The 19,273-nt window shown below is 37.3% G+C and overlaps 1 protein-coding gene across 2 annotated transcripts in view; it reads left to right on the forward strand.

The window, feature by feature from the left end:
• Positions 1-19,273, forward strand: part of AHRR (aryl hydrocarbon receptor repressor) — an 88,236-nt gene that overhangs the window by 67,113 nt on the left and 1,850 nt on the right. For both annotated transcript variants that reach the window (XM_057423105.1, XM_057423106.1), the window contains 6 exons: positions 9,077-9,166; positions 10,460-10,589; positions 12,654-12,787; positions 14,145-14,344; positions 15,724-15,842; positions 16,771-16,912. In XM_057423105.1, coding sequence (XP_057279088.1) covers positions 9,077-9,166; positions 10,460-10,589; positions 12,654-12,787; positions 14,145-14,344; positions 15,724-15,842; positions 16,771-16,912 — 815 coding nt within the window. The remainder of the gene's footprint in view (positions 1-9,076; positions 9,167-10,459; positions 10,590-12,653; positions 12,788-14,144; positions 14,345-15,723; positions 15,843-16,770; positions 16,913-19,273) is intronic.

Below are 19,273 nucleotides of genomic sequence, written 5' to 3' on the forward strand. Positions count from 1 at the left end.
AAATACACTTTAAATAATGCCTCTCTGTTATCATAGATCATTGCAATCTTATGTTGCTTAACTGATCTTCAGCTGTTTGAAGTGTAATTAATAATTAGTAGCTTAATCTGTACTTACAGCTGATACTTGCTTCCAGTATATTCCTCATTCTCAACTCAGAAAAGCTAAGGAGCTGCAGCTGTGCTATCTTCTCAGTAAGGTGAAGTGATGAGCTAGAAAGCAGGTCCAGGCAAGACTGTGTGTTGTCTTAAGACATTTCACAAATTTGCAGTGATTATGTTTTGTGGTAATGATGGTTTCAAAAGAAAAACACATAAATTTTGGGAGAAATTCTGAGTACATTTAAATTTTATTTTTTGCCTACCCCAGTTAATAAAATTTAAATATGCTTTTTGATGGGTTTGAACTGAAAAGAAAACTGCTATTAAAAAGCATTACGCTGCCCATTAAATGCACTGTTTCCTATTAACACAGATATAGTATTGATTTGGAGATGTGAGGACAGATAGGCACCCTTAAAACAGTTCTGTTCCTGTTCCAAGAACTTCAAGAGAAATCCCCATCATTCTGATTTTAACTGTCCCTGACATTTTATGAGTAGAAAAAAGAGAAATGAGATGGTTTTTATATCCCATTGTAATTGCAGTTCTTCCAGGAATTCCTAGCTGCAAAAGCTGATGGTGGCCAATAGCAGGTGTTTTCCCCAATGTGTTCTACACCTTTCCTGCCTCCCCTGAGCACTGCGATACCCCCAGAATTTTCTAGTGACTATGAGTGGGCTTCTTTTTGCGAGAAGAAAAGAAATGTACGCTCAGACTGAAACAGGGGCTTACAGAAGGGGAACCCTTGGGGAAGGCTTAATCTAGTTAATAACTCAATTTAAGGTTTACCATTGTTGCTGCTAGTTAGATGAGTTGTCTCTAACTTTCCATCCTTACCTCTTTCTAGACAATCGATCCACTGTCATCCACTTGATATCTAGCTTAAAGAAAGTATTGCTTGCCTCTCTGGGTCAAAGTAACATTAGTAGCAGAATTCACCCTTGCTGCCAGCGCGGGACAGGGTGTGTTTTATACAGGATATAAAACATGCATAAGATGGTAACATGCACAGTAAGACAGTTTCCAGAGTTAAATTCAGGAATTCCACAGTGCCTAAAAACAACACTGACCTTAAATGGTGTTTAAAAAAGCTGGTTCAGCATGTATTATTGAGCAGAATATGAAATACAGATTGTTTTGATCTTCTCCCCACCGCTGAAATAGTTCTGTGTTAGAAAAAGTGATATATAGTGCTAAATACACAGAAAAATAGTGCTCTGAAATTAGGACATCACAATCTGTTTACAGTACATAGGCTGCAATATTGTCTCTTTTAGGTTTTGATTCCTTACAGAAAGAGATGTCTGCCATTCATCTCGTTAGCAGTCTGCAAGTACAAATAGAAGTCAGCTGCGGATGGAATATTATGACGGCTTCTTCTCTTTAGGACTTGATGCACTTACATGTAAATAACACTGAAAAAAAATCCAGACATTTGGTACTTACATATGTCTAATTATCCAACATGTTGGATAAATATTATTTGAGACTCTTCAGTAAGTTATTTCTGTGGAAGATAAAGGGTAATCTTACTACATTTGTTACTGCGAAGTCTACCTAACTAAATTTGTTATTGCAAGTGCAGAGTAGTGAGCAATTAATGCTTCATTTTGAGTCTTCTCAAATGAAATTAATCAGGCTTGCATTTTCTATACTGAAATTGTTGAAGAGAAGGCTGAAAAGCTCAGAGCAGCTGCAGAGCTCAGAAAGAAGAAAGGGCTGAACTTGCACTGAAGATACGATATTGCCCCAGCTTTGCTTCCATCTGTGAATACAACATCTGCTTTTGGGGAAGTGAAATGAGAAACTGCATAAATCAATATAAAGATTGTTTCTATTTCCAAGTGCAGTCCAGGGCACAGTATTTGTGAAAGAGCATTGACAGGAGGGGTCCATTACTGGTAGAGCACAATTTTAAATTCAAGATCATGGTTAATTGAGGAGACCAAAGGAAAAGATATAAGAGATTATCTCATATGTTAGTATTTAATGATAAATGCTAAAGTAAAATGCATGTTACTCATCCAAGTACCTAGTAGCATATCCAGTAATCATAATACATATAGCTGTGTATTAATAAATAAAATATGCTTTTTCTTGACAATCTAGAATTAATAATTTTAGTATTATTATCTTTAGGTTACTATAGTCTCCAGAACTTGTATAATGTCCATTAATCTCAAGTAGTATTCATATACTCAATTCCCATATGAAATCCTAATTGGTAATGCAAAGAAAAGGATCATGGCTTTTTTACAATTAGATATGAAAAAAATCCACCAAACCTTGTCATCACTAGAAAGAGTTGTTGGTAGTAGTAATTTAATCTAAGCAAACATGCCATACAACAAATTTGTACTGAAGTGGTTGGTGTCACACATAAATTCATTTTTTCAGAAAGAAAATCTTCTCTAACCTGTCTTTAAGCTATTAGTCATTAGCACTGCTCTGCTCTGGAAGCATACAGTCTTGCATTCTCATTTCCAGTGTTTGATACTTGTGAAACAATGGGATTCAGTTGGAATGTATCTCTTTCTAGTGCACGACTGCACCACTTTCTGCACATACAAAGTCAAACGATGTTTCAGCTCTCATTTCTCAGTACCATCTTGGGCAGAGTGATTAGTTTTGAAGTGCTGGGCTTATTGAAGCCCAGTGGTTCATGCATATCATAAAGAAGAGAGGTTCTAACCCAAGGACTTGACACAGACTAAGCAAGCTTTGTTACAAAAGCCTAAGCTTAGAATGAAAGTATAATGGAAAAAAAGCTACATTTACAATTTTGCATCATGCAATCAAAACAACTTGAAGGGCAAAAGTTGTTCTTGGTTGCGTCCAATATTTATTACATATCAAGCATATAAAAACCAACATCACCATGGTTTAAAATTTATTTACATGTGTGCACACATTACAATCTCCCTCTCCAGGGAGCTACTATGTTTTCTTGAAAGTTTATAGCTCACAATTACCAGAGCCCAATGACTTACATTTTCCTAACTGATTTCCAGGAGGCCAGATTTGTCTGCTGCCTCTTGATGAGCCACAGTGTTCCAGCTCCCTTGTTAGACTGAAGACACACACATAAACAAGAATCTCCAAAGTTGCCCTAATTCCTCGGTGGAAGTGATGGAACACTGAAAAATGGAATAATGAGAAATTTCACCAGCTGAATGGTTTACAATCGTCTGTGCTTTTCAGATGGCACAGCTCTTCCCTCCAAGAGTAAATGAGAAGGCCAGGGCTCAAATTCTTCTGGTAATGTGAATGATCGAAGAAAACTTTGCCAAGCCCTGCTCTGGGTAGCGCAGCACTAGGTGCTGAGTTTCATACTATCTTTAAGGAAGCTGAAGTGATATCCAGGCTCAAAGAGATATACAGGAACATGAACTTTATTTTAATCGGGAAGACAAGAAGAGTGAAAGAGGCATCCTGATCATATGTACGTATTTCTTTGGGTTTCAAAAGAAACATTTCTGCTGCCTATGAAATCAAATCAATCAGATTGAGCACTTTCCCTCTGAAAGGCTTCCCATAAAAACCCACAGCTGTAGGCTTCAGCCTGTAGGATTTACTTCCTCCCCTGGCTCAAATGATGGAAATTCATCTTCTGTTTTGTTTCTTTTGCCTGAAAACTAAGCAGTACATGCAAGCCTTTGATCAAAACTGAATGCTGAAAACAATTCTGCCACTCCTCCTTCGCACGAAATAGTGCTTACTCACAGAAATATTCCTTTTGAAGTTGCTTTGTAGATATCAGAGAAATGCATGAGTCTGGAGGGCTAAGAGATACTGTACTTGTTGAGTAAAAGCCATACTCTGATGTCACCAAATACAGTATTTCTGAATGGTCTTTTATGTGGGTTTTATTTCAGGGTTCTGTAAGAGTTTCTTTTTCTTTTTTTTTTTTTTTGCTTTTTTATTCAGTCATAAAGAGAACCTCAGGGATTTCAGAGGCATTTTTGAGAAGTTCAATTATGAATCCTAAAAAACACCAGTGGAAAGAAATACTGATCCACTAAACAATACAGTTAAAGACAGAAGACACATTAACTGTCTGCATTTTCCTCCCAATATTCATAAGACGAGAACAAGTATTTCCCAAGTTTTTAAATAGCTGCTTACTTAGATCACTAGAAAATGGCCCCATCCCACATAGGATGCAAAAACCCAGCGATCCACTATTAAGTGAAGCTGTTCCAGATAAACTGTGAGCCAAATGACCCTGGAAATTTAGTACCCAAGTTGCGTGACTCGAAAATCTGTTCAAAGCAAGGCATGGCTGCAGGCCTTGACTGTTGTACTTTAGTAACCATAGTAACATGGTCTCTGGAGACCTAGTGCTAGTGAATTTTCCTTTATTTCAAGGAAGAGTAATAAGAGAAATGTGGATTGGAACTTGTTTTCTGTCTCTTCCCCCCCCCTTCTTATTTTTACTATGCCATGACCTTGACCAAAATATCTTTGAAGTATTTGCTGCCTGATTTTCTGCCATGGGACCAGAAAAAAAAAAAATCAGGATATATAAAGGATCTTGCCAAAGGAAGTCCTACCTTCCTCAAAATATTTGCCTTCATTCCCAAAGAGAACCTCTTGACTAATAATGTTTCGAAAACTTCTTAATGGAAGGAACTGATAACTTTCATCTCCCAGCTACTGCAGGCAATAGAATAATGTTGTACTTTCTTTGAACTGACAGATTAATTGTTTTTTGTTTCAGTAGCAGGTGCAGCTTTTCGTGAGTACATAATTGGATGTACATGTTCTTGCAAAAGAACACAGGCTCCTGTCTGGTGCCAAGCCCTTTTTTTTTTTTAATTCTTTCATTTTTTTTTCCATTTGGGAAAAAAAAAAATAGCCACATGATTTCATTTGTAAAGTACAATGTAGAAAACTCATGTAAGTGTTTTTAAAAAGCCAAATACAAACAAACAAATGTTCACAATACATACTTAAGGCTTTCTCACATGTTTCAGCTATTATCCTGCATTAGAAATTCCATCTGTCATTGAATCCATATGGTTTACCAAATGGCAGTTTAGAACCATGTATTTTTTTTCAGATTTGAAGTTAGTTGTTTTTTGTTGTGAAAGTTTTAATGCCCAAGCTCATATCTTTGTCCGTGTTTCTATGTGCTGGGTGTGTCCCCTTGTGCATGTGTAAGTATGTGCAAAATTGCTAACAGTTGTAAGAGGGTGCAAGTGGACTTTATTGATTAAAACACACCAGTTGTACATAAAGCAAATAACATCAGTTCAGTTATTTCCTCCTCGAAATCCAAAAGCCCTGTTACAGGCTTCCCATTATTTCTACTGAAAGCTGCCTTTACATTATTTCTACTGAGAAAAGCTGCCTTTACTTCTCTGCAGAGAAAAGCTGCCTTTACTTCTCTGTGTTGTCCCCTCTGTGTTTTGGGCAGACACATACGCTATGAAGCTGGTCCACATCCGCTTTCCCTTTTCTTCCCCCCAGGTTATCTATTACCCAGGTAGAGGGCTGCTGTGGTTCTGACACAGCACACCAATGCAGCCTCCCTTTCACTGGGAATGAGAGAAAGCTATTGCTGAGAACCCTATTTCAGTAACTGAAAGCGTTTAAAATCGTTAAGTGGGGCCATATACTTTGTTGTCCTGTTTCATTTGTAACTTAGAACAAAAAAGCTGGGAATAGTTTTTGCTCATTCTCATGGACTGAAGCTGTCTCTCTTTTCCACTCAGTCTAACAAATCACTAGGATTCTAGCCAGATAAATGGAAAATTTCTATGCAGGATTACTGTAAAGTGGTTTAGTATGGAGTTGTATATGATACCTGAGAGATTTGTCTGAGAGGTCAGACGAGGTCTTTTCCTACTAATCTGCAATCGTTATTCCCCACTTCTGGGGTACCAGACCTGTGTTAGCAAACAGATTCTACCTCCCTGGCTGCAGCAAGCAGGTAAGAAAAGCAAAAATCTCAGCCCAACTCTGATTCTATTCAGAGTGCTCTGTGCTACAGCTGTCAGGTTTCACACTCAACTGTTTTAGGGTATGTACTTAAGGGTAATATTGAGAAAACAGAAAAAATTGCAGTCATAGGTGAGAATCACTGGTTAGGAAGTTTTACTCCATGTCCAGCTCATGTCTTTTTAGTGTGCCTGAAGCATCAGGTTTCCCATCTAAAATGAGGTTTAGACACATGGAATTTGTGCTAATCCTCAACAACTTCATGTGGCTCCATAAAAGTTGTTGTTGCACCAAAGTGGGTTTTTCTTTTCCTGCCTGCAGGGTAGAGGATCTGATGTCTGAATTTGGGGTCATGAAAACCAGGCAATCCTTACTTAAGAGATCTTAACTCAGGAGAAGACATCAGCATTTCAAGAACAAAACAAAGTGGGGGAAGTTTGGAATTCTCTTCATTTACATACATCCCTCAAATCCATACTTATTTCTCGTAACCTAAACACATGGCTCCTTGAAATTTTCCTCTGCTTCTTCATTCCTCTTGCTCCCTCCCACCCCTCCTTATATGTCATAACCTCACAGATGTAGCTGCCAGTCCACTGATCTGAACCCTTAGAAATGGTTAAAAATGGGACACATGGTCCCATTTCCCTTTCCTGTTTTAAAAACTGCTGCAGCTGGTCCAGCCCGACTCTGGCTCTGTGAAAGAAAATCTTGTGTAAAGAAAAATCTGCCCACCTTCACTGTGAGGGAGCAGGTTTTACATTTTAAAAGTAGAAACTCATCTTTTAGGGTATGTGTCTAGGACTAAAGAGTGTGTACCAGTATGTTGGATGAAGAAGAGTAATTTTTGGATAGCGGCATTTATTTCTCGATTCATAAAAGCAATCTTTGGCAAATGCAGGTTCTCCCCAGCTATTTCTTACAGGGGTTTAAAACTCCAGCTTACCTGCAGGACCAACCACATTTCAAGGATGCTCAGCATGATACATGTGAGATTCTTTATTAGTATTCAGATCCTATGGTCATTTTGTTAAGCCTTCCCAGATAGAATTTGTTGTATTTATGTTGCATAGGTTAAGAACATTTCTTCAATTACGAACATTTCTTTAATGTTCTAAAGTTCTACCTGCCCCAGCTGCACAGGCAGGACTGGAGATCTTTTGGGACATGCATGTAACAGCCACAGACATGAAGGAGCTCCCTTAAATGTCCTATGGTTATCTTTGTGGAAATTTTTATTCTGTCCAAATTAAAAGGCCTGCTAGATGTTCAAAATGTAATAAAATTTCTAACATCACATCACTGATGGTTTCATTGCTGTGAAGATGAGTTCAAAGAGACAAGATGCCAAAAATGCTTTCTTGTCTCCACTTGACACTGGACATGGATATGACAGATATCATCTATGGAGGCTCCTCTCAGTGCAGTGAAAGGCATAGACGTGAATATGTAGAAATCTTGAAACATTGTCTTCTGGTTAGTGAGGTGCTAAGATGAATCTGGGCATTATTTAGAGCAGAAAATAGCAGCAGTCCAGCAACTTCTTGCACTTGGAAGGTCAACTGGGATAACCAGTGTTCAGCACAAACCCAACTAGGCAGAGATAACGCTTGTTCTGGAAAGGATCTGTCTCTTTAGAGCTGACCTGGGCCTGGCAATGATTTGCGCTTGACTATTCTTAGCCATGACTCATGGCTAGCACTGACTTGGTTGAAGCAGTTGCTGCTACAGCTCTTTCCAAAGGTAGGTGAGCCACTGCAGTCTCTCCACTACATTTCTCCAGTCATCATTTCACAGGTTCTTTGAGACACCACAAATGTGGTCCCATTGGGCCACATTTCCAAAGGTGCTCCACATTTCTGATTGGGGCCGAATCTTCTGAGGAGGTCAGTCTATTGTGCACTGAACTCTTGAAATTCTGCCCACCATTGTCACAGTGGGAACAGGCTTCGAGCAGTCTTGGAAATCTGGTCCTTATTTAGGAACCAAAAAGAGAACCAAGCTCACAAAAATATGTCAGTGTGTCTGGTTGCTGAGTGATTGAAAATCTGCCCTCATTGTGCTTCAGGATTAACTCAGGATTAATAGGCACATTGCTACAACAGTACACTGAAAAAAGGTGAAGCAAGGATAGTAATAACGTAGCAGTATTTCATCAGCAGCCATTTGAACTGTCATCATCTCAAAAGTCCTCAGAACATGAAAGGCTCATCTAAACAACCTTGGAATACAAGCCTGCTGGAGTGAAGATATGTTACTGAGTCTTCACCAAGGGAAGAGAGGCAAAATTAGCCAGTCTGCATGCAGTGTGATGATCTTGATGTTTACGTCAAGTAGTTTGTTTAATCCTTACTTGTTAATTTATATATTGCTTATTTAATCCTTATTTTCCTGGTTATTTTTCTTACATCACTGACTCCATAGGAATTAATTCAGGTTTCCTTTTTAGACTAAACATGGGTCTATATCACTGAAGTATTTATTTCCTACTTTATGTATTCATTGCATTTATGCAATTACGTCACACAGGTATTTTCATAGAAGCATATGAAAATAGCCATGCATTAAATTACAAGTCCAGTTTTAAAGTGACAGCTACCACAGTACATGCATTTAATTTTCTTGTTGGAGATTATTATATTATCTATATGTATCAATGCATGTACATTCAAAGCAATTATTATGGAATATGATGTTTTAAATTAAAAGCAAAAAGAGTACTTGACACTTGCTATTAAGCTTTTAATTATATGAATTAATGGTAAAATTTAAAGTAGATAATAACCTAGTAATGTAATATGGTAGTTAACACTGAAATTACTTATCCTAACTTTATTAAAAAAAAGAAAAAACTATGTTCCATATTGTTATTCATCTTTCATGTTAGGAAAAAAGGCCTTTCTGCAAAATTTGATGGCCAGCTTGTTTGCAGAGTGATTTTTTTCAGATCTAGAATATTCTTAGAACTACTACATTTTATACCCCTTTTACTCTTTACTTTCTGATTATTTTTAATATTGTTTCCCTTTTAGTCACTGAACGGTTTTGCACTGGTGGTGAGTGCAGACGGAATGATATTTTATGCGTCATCAACGATTGTGGACTATCTAGGGTTTCATCAGGTAAATACATTAACTAATATTTACAATACATAGTCACTCTCATTGTAATGACTTTCTTGTACTTACTCCTGCTAACTGGCTTTCTAAAATGCAGCACTTAAGCTATTTAGCATTATCCTTCTACTGCTGATTAGACATACAGTATTACTGAAATTAAGTTACTTTACGATGCCATTTCAGGCTAAATTTCTTTTTTGAGCTGACAGGTGAAGATGAATTCCTTGTAATGTTGTTCCTTTTGTAAAGTTTTTGTTAACAGTAATGTAATCCATCATAAAAATAAGATTTAGCTAAAAGTTTCTTTTCAATGTCAGTATAAGATGCTGCTATACATTTAGACATACAGACTGGTTGCCTATGCATAATAAATACATTGTGAAGTCACAGAATAACAGAACCATGTATTTGGAAAGGACCTATGGAGGTCATCTAGCCCAACCTCTGCTCAAAGCAGATCCAGTTAGGGCAGGTTGATCTGGGACTCATCTGATCATGTTTTGAGTTTCCATGACCCCTCTGCGTGACGTATTCCATTGTTTAACCACCCTGTCCATATTTTTTTTCCCCTGCTTGTATCAAGTCCCAGTTTCCCATGTTGCAGCTTGTATCTATTGTTTATTGTCCTCCCGCTTTGTTCCTTTGAGAAGAGTCGGGCGTTGTCTTCTTTTTACCTGCTTATTTGGATTATATAGACAGCAGTAAGTTCTTCCTGAAGTTTTCCCTTAAGGCTGAACAAACTGTTCTTCTCTTCTGTTATGTCATAGCTCCAGCCCTGTTAGTGTGGTGGTAGTGTTCTCCTGGGCTCACTTCTGTATGCCAGTATCTTTCTTTTCCTGGGGTACCCAAAATTAGAAATTTGCCTTTGTTGAACTTAGCCCATTTTTACAGCCTGTCAAGGTCTGAGTAGCCATCCTGTTCTCCCCAGTTGGTACTCGCTCCACACCTACAGAAAGTGCACTCTATCCCATTGTTCACTAAACAAGAAATTAAACAGGGTCTATCCCAGCATTAATACCTGGGGCATACCACTTGTCACTGGCTGCCAGTTGAACTTTTTAAAGATTCCCATTTGCATATGCACAAAAGAGTTAAGAATAAAAAGAATCATCTTAGGATATGAAATCAGAAAGCAGATGCTGTAAAACAGGGGCCTCTGAAATAACTTTCCTCAATCAATCTTTGCTCTGAAGATATCCTACACCAGCCATTATTTTCAGTAAAGTATCAACTTAAAGATAAGTGTCGGCCCCACTACACTTATAAATTAAACATTAATTGTTGTAATTATTTCAGACTGATGTAATGCACCAAAACATATATGATTACATTCACGTGGATGATCGCCAGGATTTCTGTAGACAACTGCACTGGGCCATGAATCCTCCCCAGATGTTATCTGGACAACCACTACAGGCAGAAACAGGTGGGATTGTATATGTTGACTGGAAACATAGGCACCACTGTACAAAGGTTGAATTGCACTCAACCTATGCCTATGTCTATTCCGTGTAAAGTCACATTTTTCATTGGAAAGCTGCATGGTGGCCATTTATAATCTTATTGTCCCATAGATGATGTTTCTTCCTGATCCGTAACATTTCTAAGGTAGCGGGTGCCATTGAGGCTGCAAAGTTTATGTTTCCTTTATTTTTCTCTGACTAATGTACTTACAGGTATTCTTACCCACAAACAGCATGAGTGTCCACTCTACCAAGCTTTTATTCACACTGATTAGGACGCCAGCATTCCTCTCAATAATACAAAAATATCCCATGCAAAAGTTTTCTGTACACTACCACAATAGCAACATCAATTTCTGTCATTTGTTTTCCCATGCAAAATTACGCACGAAGGAGTCATCAGACGAGCAAGTAGGTTTGGCAATGCGCTTTTCCTTCTGAGGGTTGTTTTTCCTTAGAATGGCAGGTGGATACATGTGCTCAAGGTTTCTCCTGTATGAGGCGTGAAGCTGAAATCATGACTAGAGAACATACTGCGGGTTTGAAACTGTTAACTGTATAAAGAATTATTGATCCCAGAAAAATATATGCATTTCACCAGCAGGTGAGGAAATAATTGAGGAAAGAAACTGAGGAATCACAGCCTCCAAATGGGGGAAGGAGAAACTTGCAAGAAATCCTACAGTAGCCTTTATGAGGTTCTCAGGAATACAGTCAGAAAACTTTGGTACAATTTCTTGCAGTTTATATTTTTTGCAGATATAAGAGGAACTTTGCAAGCTTTTATAGGGGGTACACAGAAAACAAACTAAAAAAGGTGCATGAATATTTCTAACTATAAAAAATAACAAATGTTTGGAAGTTTTTTCATAATACAGTGGAGAATTCAATGCCTGAGTTCATACTTCTGTACAAATAAATATTTCTCTCTTTTGGAAAATAAGTATTTTAAAAGGTATGCACATGTGTTGTGGTTTAGACTCAGCTGCAACTCAGCACCACAGTCATTTGCTCACCTTCCTTCCCATTTCTGGACAGGATGGGGAGGAGAATCAAAAGAATGTAAGTCGTAAGTGTTGAGATAAGAACGGTCCAATGACTGAAGTATAATATAAAACTATTACTAGTAATAGTATTTATAGTAATGATAAAGGAAATAATGAGAGAAGAGAATATAAAAATAAAAGGGAAAAGGAAAAAAAAACAATAAACACAAGTGATGCACAGTACAATTGCTCATCACCTGCCGACCAATACCCAGCCCAACCCGAGCAACAATTGGTCACTTCCTGGTGACTCCCCCTAGTTTATATACTGGGCATGATGTGCTGTGGCATGGAATACCCCTTTGGCTAGTTTGGGTCAGCTGTCCTGTCTCTGCTTCCTCCCAACTTCCTGTGCCCCTCCTCACTGGCAGAGCATGAGAGACTTATAATGTCCTTGATCAGGGTAAGCATTACTTAGCAACAACTAAAACATTGGTATGTTATCAGCATTGTTCTCAGACTAAAGCCAAAACACAGCACTGCACCAGCTACTAGGAAGAAAAATAACCGTTACAGCTGAAACCAGGACAACTTGTAGTCCAAAACTAGAAAATGCTTCATTAAAAACCAAGTAGGCAACAGATGATCATTAGCTTATCAGTTGTTGTTAATTTGTTTGTTTTTTCCTGACATTAGTATTTTCCCTTTCATTTTGTTCCTCTTCCTAAGGTATTTTTTGTGATCTCTGATCTCAAAACCAGCAACATCTGTTACCCTGCTTTGCATCATGAAAAATCACAAAAACTCAGGAAATAAAGAAAAAGTCAAAGTTTTTTAAGAAACTCATTGTAGGGCTTTTCTACTTTTTTTTGGGGGGGCAAAAGCATATGCAGATGTACCTATACCTGATGCAATCTAATATTTACCCTTCCATAAAGTAGGCTTTATCAATTTCCATAACAGTTTCTTCAACTGGCTACAGAACATTTTCATTCTTTCTTAGTGTGATCTGATACATATTGCTTCCACTGTTGTTCCTAGGAGAAGAATATATTCTCAGTAAATTGTTTAAAGCACAAGAGAATGACAGCATGACAACAGATTATTCTTCCTTTTTAACTCGTTGTTTCATCTGTCGAGTTCGCTGCTTGTTGGACAGTACTTCTGGTTTCCTTGTAAGTATAATTTCACTTAGAGAACTGTATTCATGACATACTAGATTTTAATCACTTAATATGAAAAATACTTCAACAGAAATATTGAACATAAATATTGTGGAGAGCCATGGACAAGATACACCTCTCATTTGCTGTGCACTAACAAGAAGTACCTGAAGACATTAATGCATATAAAGAGTGATGGGAAAAGAGAGGTTGTAACATTTGAAACTGAAAGAATCTGTAGACTTCTGTGTTTTAAGCTCTTTTGGATGATATCTGTCCTCGGTTTGTATTAGGCCTAGCACAATGATGGCAAGCCCGAGTTTCAACAATTGACGTGTAAGCACAAAGTATTTGCTTTAAGAAGCAGCGATAATAATGGTACATTTTCCCTTTTTGCAAAAGGTCTTTTAATAATAAAAAACAGAATTAGAAAGTCTCACTCATGCTCCTCAAATATCTTTACTAGGAATGGCTCATTTCTACAAATAACTTCCCCATTTTTTTAGTAAAGACCAATGTTGTTTCTTTGACATACAATGATGAAGTATGGCATGTGGAATGAAAATGAGAGCAGCAGCGTGAGACAGGAAAATGCAACTTCTGTTTCAGATGCTCATTTGCTGGAAGATAAGCTTATTTGGTGCAGGTCTAAACAGCAGTTCAGTTAGTCATTTCTGCATCCCTGTTTTAATCTTGGAGCTCTGGAAAAAGCCGAACTCAAATGGACTGATTTTTCTCTGGTCATTTTTTTCACTGAGAGGAAGCAGTTTGCTGCTCAAGTTAATAATTTGATCTCTGCCTTCTGATTATGTAAAGATTTGAGGCAGGGACAGATAGCTTCTTCCAAGCTATGTGCTTTGTATCTGGTCATCTTGGGCATATCTTTTGCCTTGGCATCTGCCTGCGCAGCCCTTGGATTATGCCAGTCCATATACTTCCCAGAGAAAGTGCAGGCAAGAAGAAAGAAACTCAGGAACCATTTCACTGGAGAGAACAGAGCATGGAAAACTAAAAGTTCCAGCTTCAGAGTGAGGCACAGAGGAAATAACTGTTTGCACCACCGGACACTGCCTGTACAGAACATAACACAGATCTTCTACTTTAAATATGCAGGAGAGACAAAAACAAAATCCAGCCTTGAATGTCTCATTTTACTGTTGATAGTACCTCCACTCACCATGCCTCTGAAATGGCATGGTTTAAACTCCATGTAGAAAATGAGATTCCTAGTTTTTCTCCCTGTTTCAAAACTGGTGTTAAACAACATGGTCCATATGTTGTATTATAATTTCAAATGTTTAAACACTAAATGCATGAGATAATTTTTTTTTCTTTTTTTCTTTTCTTTTTTTTTTTCTTTGTAAAACAGACAATGCAGTTCCAAGGCAAACTAAAGTTTCTTTTTGGACAAAGGAAGAAGTCCTCATCAGGAACAGTATTGCCACCTCAGCTGTCATTATTCTGCATAGTGGTACCACTTCTGCTCCCTTCTGTGACAGAGATGAAGATGAAAAGCCTACTTGTGAAAGCAAAACATAAATCTGATGATGCAGCAGCAGTGAATACAAAGTATTTTCAAATTAATCTTTTAGCTGCTATTAAATTATACTATGGGCTTTATGTTTATTAAGCATGTGAAAAGCACAAAGTAGACTAAATGACTCTCCATTTAAAAAATTTTTCTTAGAAATGTGAATAATTTATATGGATTAAATTACATAATACATAACTGTGTTATAATATATAGCCTTAATATACCTTATATATAACACATGTTAAGTATTATATTACTATATATATAATTTTATAGAAAAATTGGAATTTTGTGATATCTTCCTAACCATCAGATGTTACCAATGCAATAATTCATTCTACTGGTTGTAAAAGTGGAAAAAAAAAGGTATTTTTACTAACAGTTTTCAAATCTCAGTATCTTCTGGTAGCACAATTATTTGGACTTGGATACTTCCTTATTTCCTTAAATATAACCTTATGGAAATGAGGTCTATTGCTATGGGGTAAAAAGCTCATCAGTGTCATTGACAGCATCATAATTTGGCTTTTAATTAGAATATGCTCACGTATGTGTGGATTTACTATCCAGATGGGTAATGTGGGTCTAGCACATGCATCGTTTTTACAAGAATTAAATTACTGGAAGGCTGACTTAATGGACTATGCAGGTTTTTGGTACAGAGTTGAAATGTCGTTTCCACTTGCTGGTTTTTCCATGGCCCACATGAAATTAATTGATGATCAGAATTCAGTTCCTAGAACAGAGGTGCTGAACTTAAGTTTTGCTAATGAGCTGGATGGTGGCCAGGGATTTGACAAGAATGAAGCAGGCATTTAACTTCAGCATTTCCTTTGGTTCAGGCCTGAAGCATTCTAGCCAGCGGCAGTGGGCAAATTTATATAGTAATTTTTTAAATGGTGGACTTAATAAGGGGAAAAATTGGTAAAGCAGTGTTATGGACTTAGCACTGTTTCGAAGCCTTAATACGCATTTTGAACTAAAGATTGGAAGAAATCCATTCAAACTATATGATGATTATTGCAAGCTGAAGTCATGCTAACTCTTAAGTACATTGCTGGTCAGTGTGATGTATGTACCTCGAATGTAACCTCAATAGGCAGAGCAGAATATACACAGAATTTGTTTCAGTTGAAGCTGAAATTTATTATTCCAGATATAGTAAGTCATGAGCAGAATATTCCTAAGCACAACTGTTCTTCTTCATTGAATACATAATTCCAGTCACACACTAGTTTGAGCAACCAAACAATGCAGGAAACAGGGGTAATTATTTAGTACTGGTTACTATATACTTCAAACATAAATTTTTACAAATGGTCAACAGCTTGAAGATCCCATCTTTCAGAGTCTATGATTCTGCTGTGTTCTCATTCACTGACAAGGAATTTTCCACATTTTCTGTCTTCTACAGCTCCAGTTCCAAAAGTAATTCAGGGCTGTGTGAAGCAGCAGATTTATATGGAAGAAACAGTCATCATGAAGGTGCTGCTTTCACTAATGTATTACAGATTGCTGAAAACCAAATCAAAGGTGTGTCTGCAAAGTACTACTGGATTATATACACTGTACGCAGAAAGAACCTTGTCTTTTCTCCTGTTAAGTTTTTCAGGTTTTGTTCCAAATGCTGTCTTTTTTCTTTTTTTAAAAATCCCTTCTTTGAAATAACACAAAAAAAAGTTGTCTGCCTCAAAAGGTAGTACTGAATCAGTCTGCTATTTCAGAGTGGAAATAGATACTGTTATGCCAAGTTTACAGGTATATAAACAACACAGTATATGCTCAATTTATGCTTTCCTAAAAATGGCAGCACTTAATTTAGTGAGATTATGTGAAAATCTTAATGACAATATCTATCCCTCTATGAGGAAAACTGGATGACATGTTACACATGCTAGTTTTTTCCAAAGATCATAAACCAAAGAAAATTAGAAAGTATTGTCTTTAAAACTCATGACTTGCTTGCAGCTTTGACTCATGTTTTTCCAGCGTTTGGCTGTGGCAATATTATGAGAGTCTATGCTGTATTTCAGATTTTACAATGGATTAAATTTTGATGGTGAGTCTACCCCAATGGGCATCTTATTCTTGAGTAGAGTTGTGCTCAGCCTTCTGTCATACCTGCTGAAAGTCTTTAACTTCTTTAAAACCATTCCTCTGTTATAGCACCATTTTTCATACACACTTTCTTGTTGGTTAGTACTACTACAGAGAGGGAAAAATTATAATGAACGAATAATACTGCAAAATCCTTGGTTACAGTTTAGGTTCCTCATTAGGCTTTTCCAATTATTTTTTTTTATGTAATTTGCCCTGTTTTGTGACATGTTTTAGCTTGTACTTTCCTATGCTGATGATTCCAGAGCAGCAAAAAAACATGTGAACATTCACCCATAGTTTAGGTATGAAAAAATATTAAATACTGCTTGTATTAAAATAGATTTTCTTTTAAATTGTATAGCGAAGAATAATGGAGAAAATGGCATTTCTCTAGTCAAAGTACAAAAAAGTGAAGATCACTGGGTCTGGGTTCAAGCCAACACTCAACTTCTGTATCGAAGTGGTTGTTCAGAGTATGTCCTTGCCCAACAGCAAATGTTAAAGTAAGTATATTTTCCAATGCTAAAACCACTCTATGTTTCAGCAAAATAATGTATTCTTCATGTATGAGATCTTTGAAAGGCCTGTCATGACCTAAGACGAGAGCTGAATGAGGATTTGCTTCACTTTTGAAATGGGAATCCATTTTTGTCTTGGATCGTATGAAATGGCTGTTATAATCCTAAACAGTATCTTTTATTTTTCTTAAGTCTTCTTTTCTCCTGAAATAGAATGTAAATACACACTAAACCAGAATACTTCAAAGTCAAAATGCTTGGCTATTGATATGTTTTTACTTTCTTGCACAAAAAAGTATATTTTGTGGCTTTGTTTTACTTGCAGCTGAAACTCTCTGCTGATTCAGTGTCCTAGTTTTTCTACTTTTAAACATTTGATGATGTTAAGGTTTGGTTTTTGTTGTTTTTTTTTTTTTTTTGTCTTTATGACTCACAGTCAAGCTCATATTTTTAGGTGTGGATGTTCAACCTAATCTAAACAGGGATGTTCCTATTCATTGTATGTTTGTAGATAGATACATCTAGTTGGTTGTAGGCTCAGCCTTGGACTGGAAGCTAATCTCACAAATATGCATTCAGAGAGGACTTCCCCAGTGTGTTTTACCCTTCCCTCCCAAATCAGCTTTTCTTCCTTCCCCATGGGATTGTCCCAGTTCTTGTGGGCCTTGTTGAGGCATCTCTTTAAGCTGGTCTGAGGGAAGAGATATCGAGTGGACTGAATGTGCAGGAGCCAGGTGTACATAGCCACCATCTGGCCCAGTGGAAAAAATGTGGCTGATATCACTGAGTTAGGATGTCTCACAGGTGGAAAAAATACATGAAAAAGTCTTTGAACTTCCAGCGTAGTTATCCCTTGCAGACAGCGTATCACTCAGTATCCACATGAATAGCAGAAGAGCTTCCACCTGAGGGTGGAACTTTATTGGGACAGCATAAACATCATCTTGCTGTGTGAAGAAATGAACTCCTATTAAGGAACAGATTAAAAGTAGATGTTTCTTATATACAAGTCTCCACTTCTAAAATGGTTTTTGTGTAACTAAGCATGCTCTTTGATCATAGAATCATAGAATGGTTTGGGTTGGAAGAGACTTTAAAGCTCATCCAGTTCCACCCCCCTTGCCATGAGCAGGGACAACTCCTACTAGACCAGGTTCCTCAAAGCCCCATCCCACCCGGCCTTCCACAGCTAACACAGTACTTCAGGCGGGGTCATTTTTACTCTCTGAGCGGTTAAAATCTTTCCTTTGTGCTTGATAGTTCCTGCAGACTGGAGTGTTACAAGATCTGCCCGTGGAAGTTATATTCAGTTCTGTCTTTCTGATAGCCTGCAATAGACTTCATCCTTACTACTACTCCTTAGGAGTTTGTTTGTTTTTTTTTTTTAAATGTATGCTGCCTTCCTGGGAACATACATACATTCTTTTGGAGAATTTTAACTAGATGCTATTTCACTGTAAAATTCTTCATTTGGGATCTCAGTTTTTGTGATGACTGCATTTTCATCAGTCCATTGCTTGCTAATTAGTCCATTTCCTGAGAAGCTAGTTCTGCAGCAAACTTGTATCATTCCATTTACATATCAAGACTGTAGATAATAGCAATAATAACAGCTATTAAAGGACTGAAAATATTTAATTTCTCATGTTAAAAAAGAGAGAAAATATTCTCCTTTCTTGGTGTAAATTTATTACAGTGGGACATTCTCTCTTTCTAGCAACATGGACTCCCTCTACTGGAAAATCTTACACTTGCACCCAAGGCGGCAGCTTTTACTAGTGAGCCAAGAAATAAGCCTTATAAACAGCTTACTAACTCTCCAGGTTTTCATGCTCCTTTCTTATTGAGAAGTCCACTTATTGTTCGGGGAGGGAGGCGTTGGTTTTGTAGCACTGATCCTGCCTGGTCTGGAATCAGCACGTTAGTGAATTCAAGACAAATCCTGAACCTGAAGGTCTGAACACCACCTGCATTGGGCTGGAAACGCTCAGGCAACTTTGACAGAGCTTTTTTGTAATACTGAGTACTTCAGCTGGAGGTTATGGAAAATTAATTCCCTGGCCATCTTAGAAAACGAAAGGCAACATAAGTTAAGTTTGACATGTGAAACAAATTATGCTCAACATGAACACCTGTGACTACTCTGGCCACTTAATTTAGGCATCTTATTTCCTCTCATCTAACTTTGCATTCTCAAAATATAAGACCCCCATGGTTCTCCCTCAAATCATTTTGATCAGAAAGTCCTTATGTGTCCAAATAATTCTTTGTTAACAAAATGCATCTCCTTTAAGATACTCTTTGCATTTTATCTCTAGATTTTTCTACACAAAAATATTTTTTAGA

This window comes from Pezoporus wallicus, unplaced genomic scaffold (genome assembly GCF_028554395.1).
Source record: "Pezoporus wallicus isolate ANWC-B61680 ecotype Strahan unplaced genomic scaffold, APGP_CSIRO_Pwel_v1 contig_749, whole genome shotgun sequence".
Lineage (NCBI taxonomy): Eukaryota > Metazoa > Chordata > Aves > Psittaciformes > Psittacidae > Pezoporus > Pezoporus wallicus.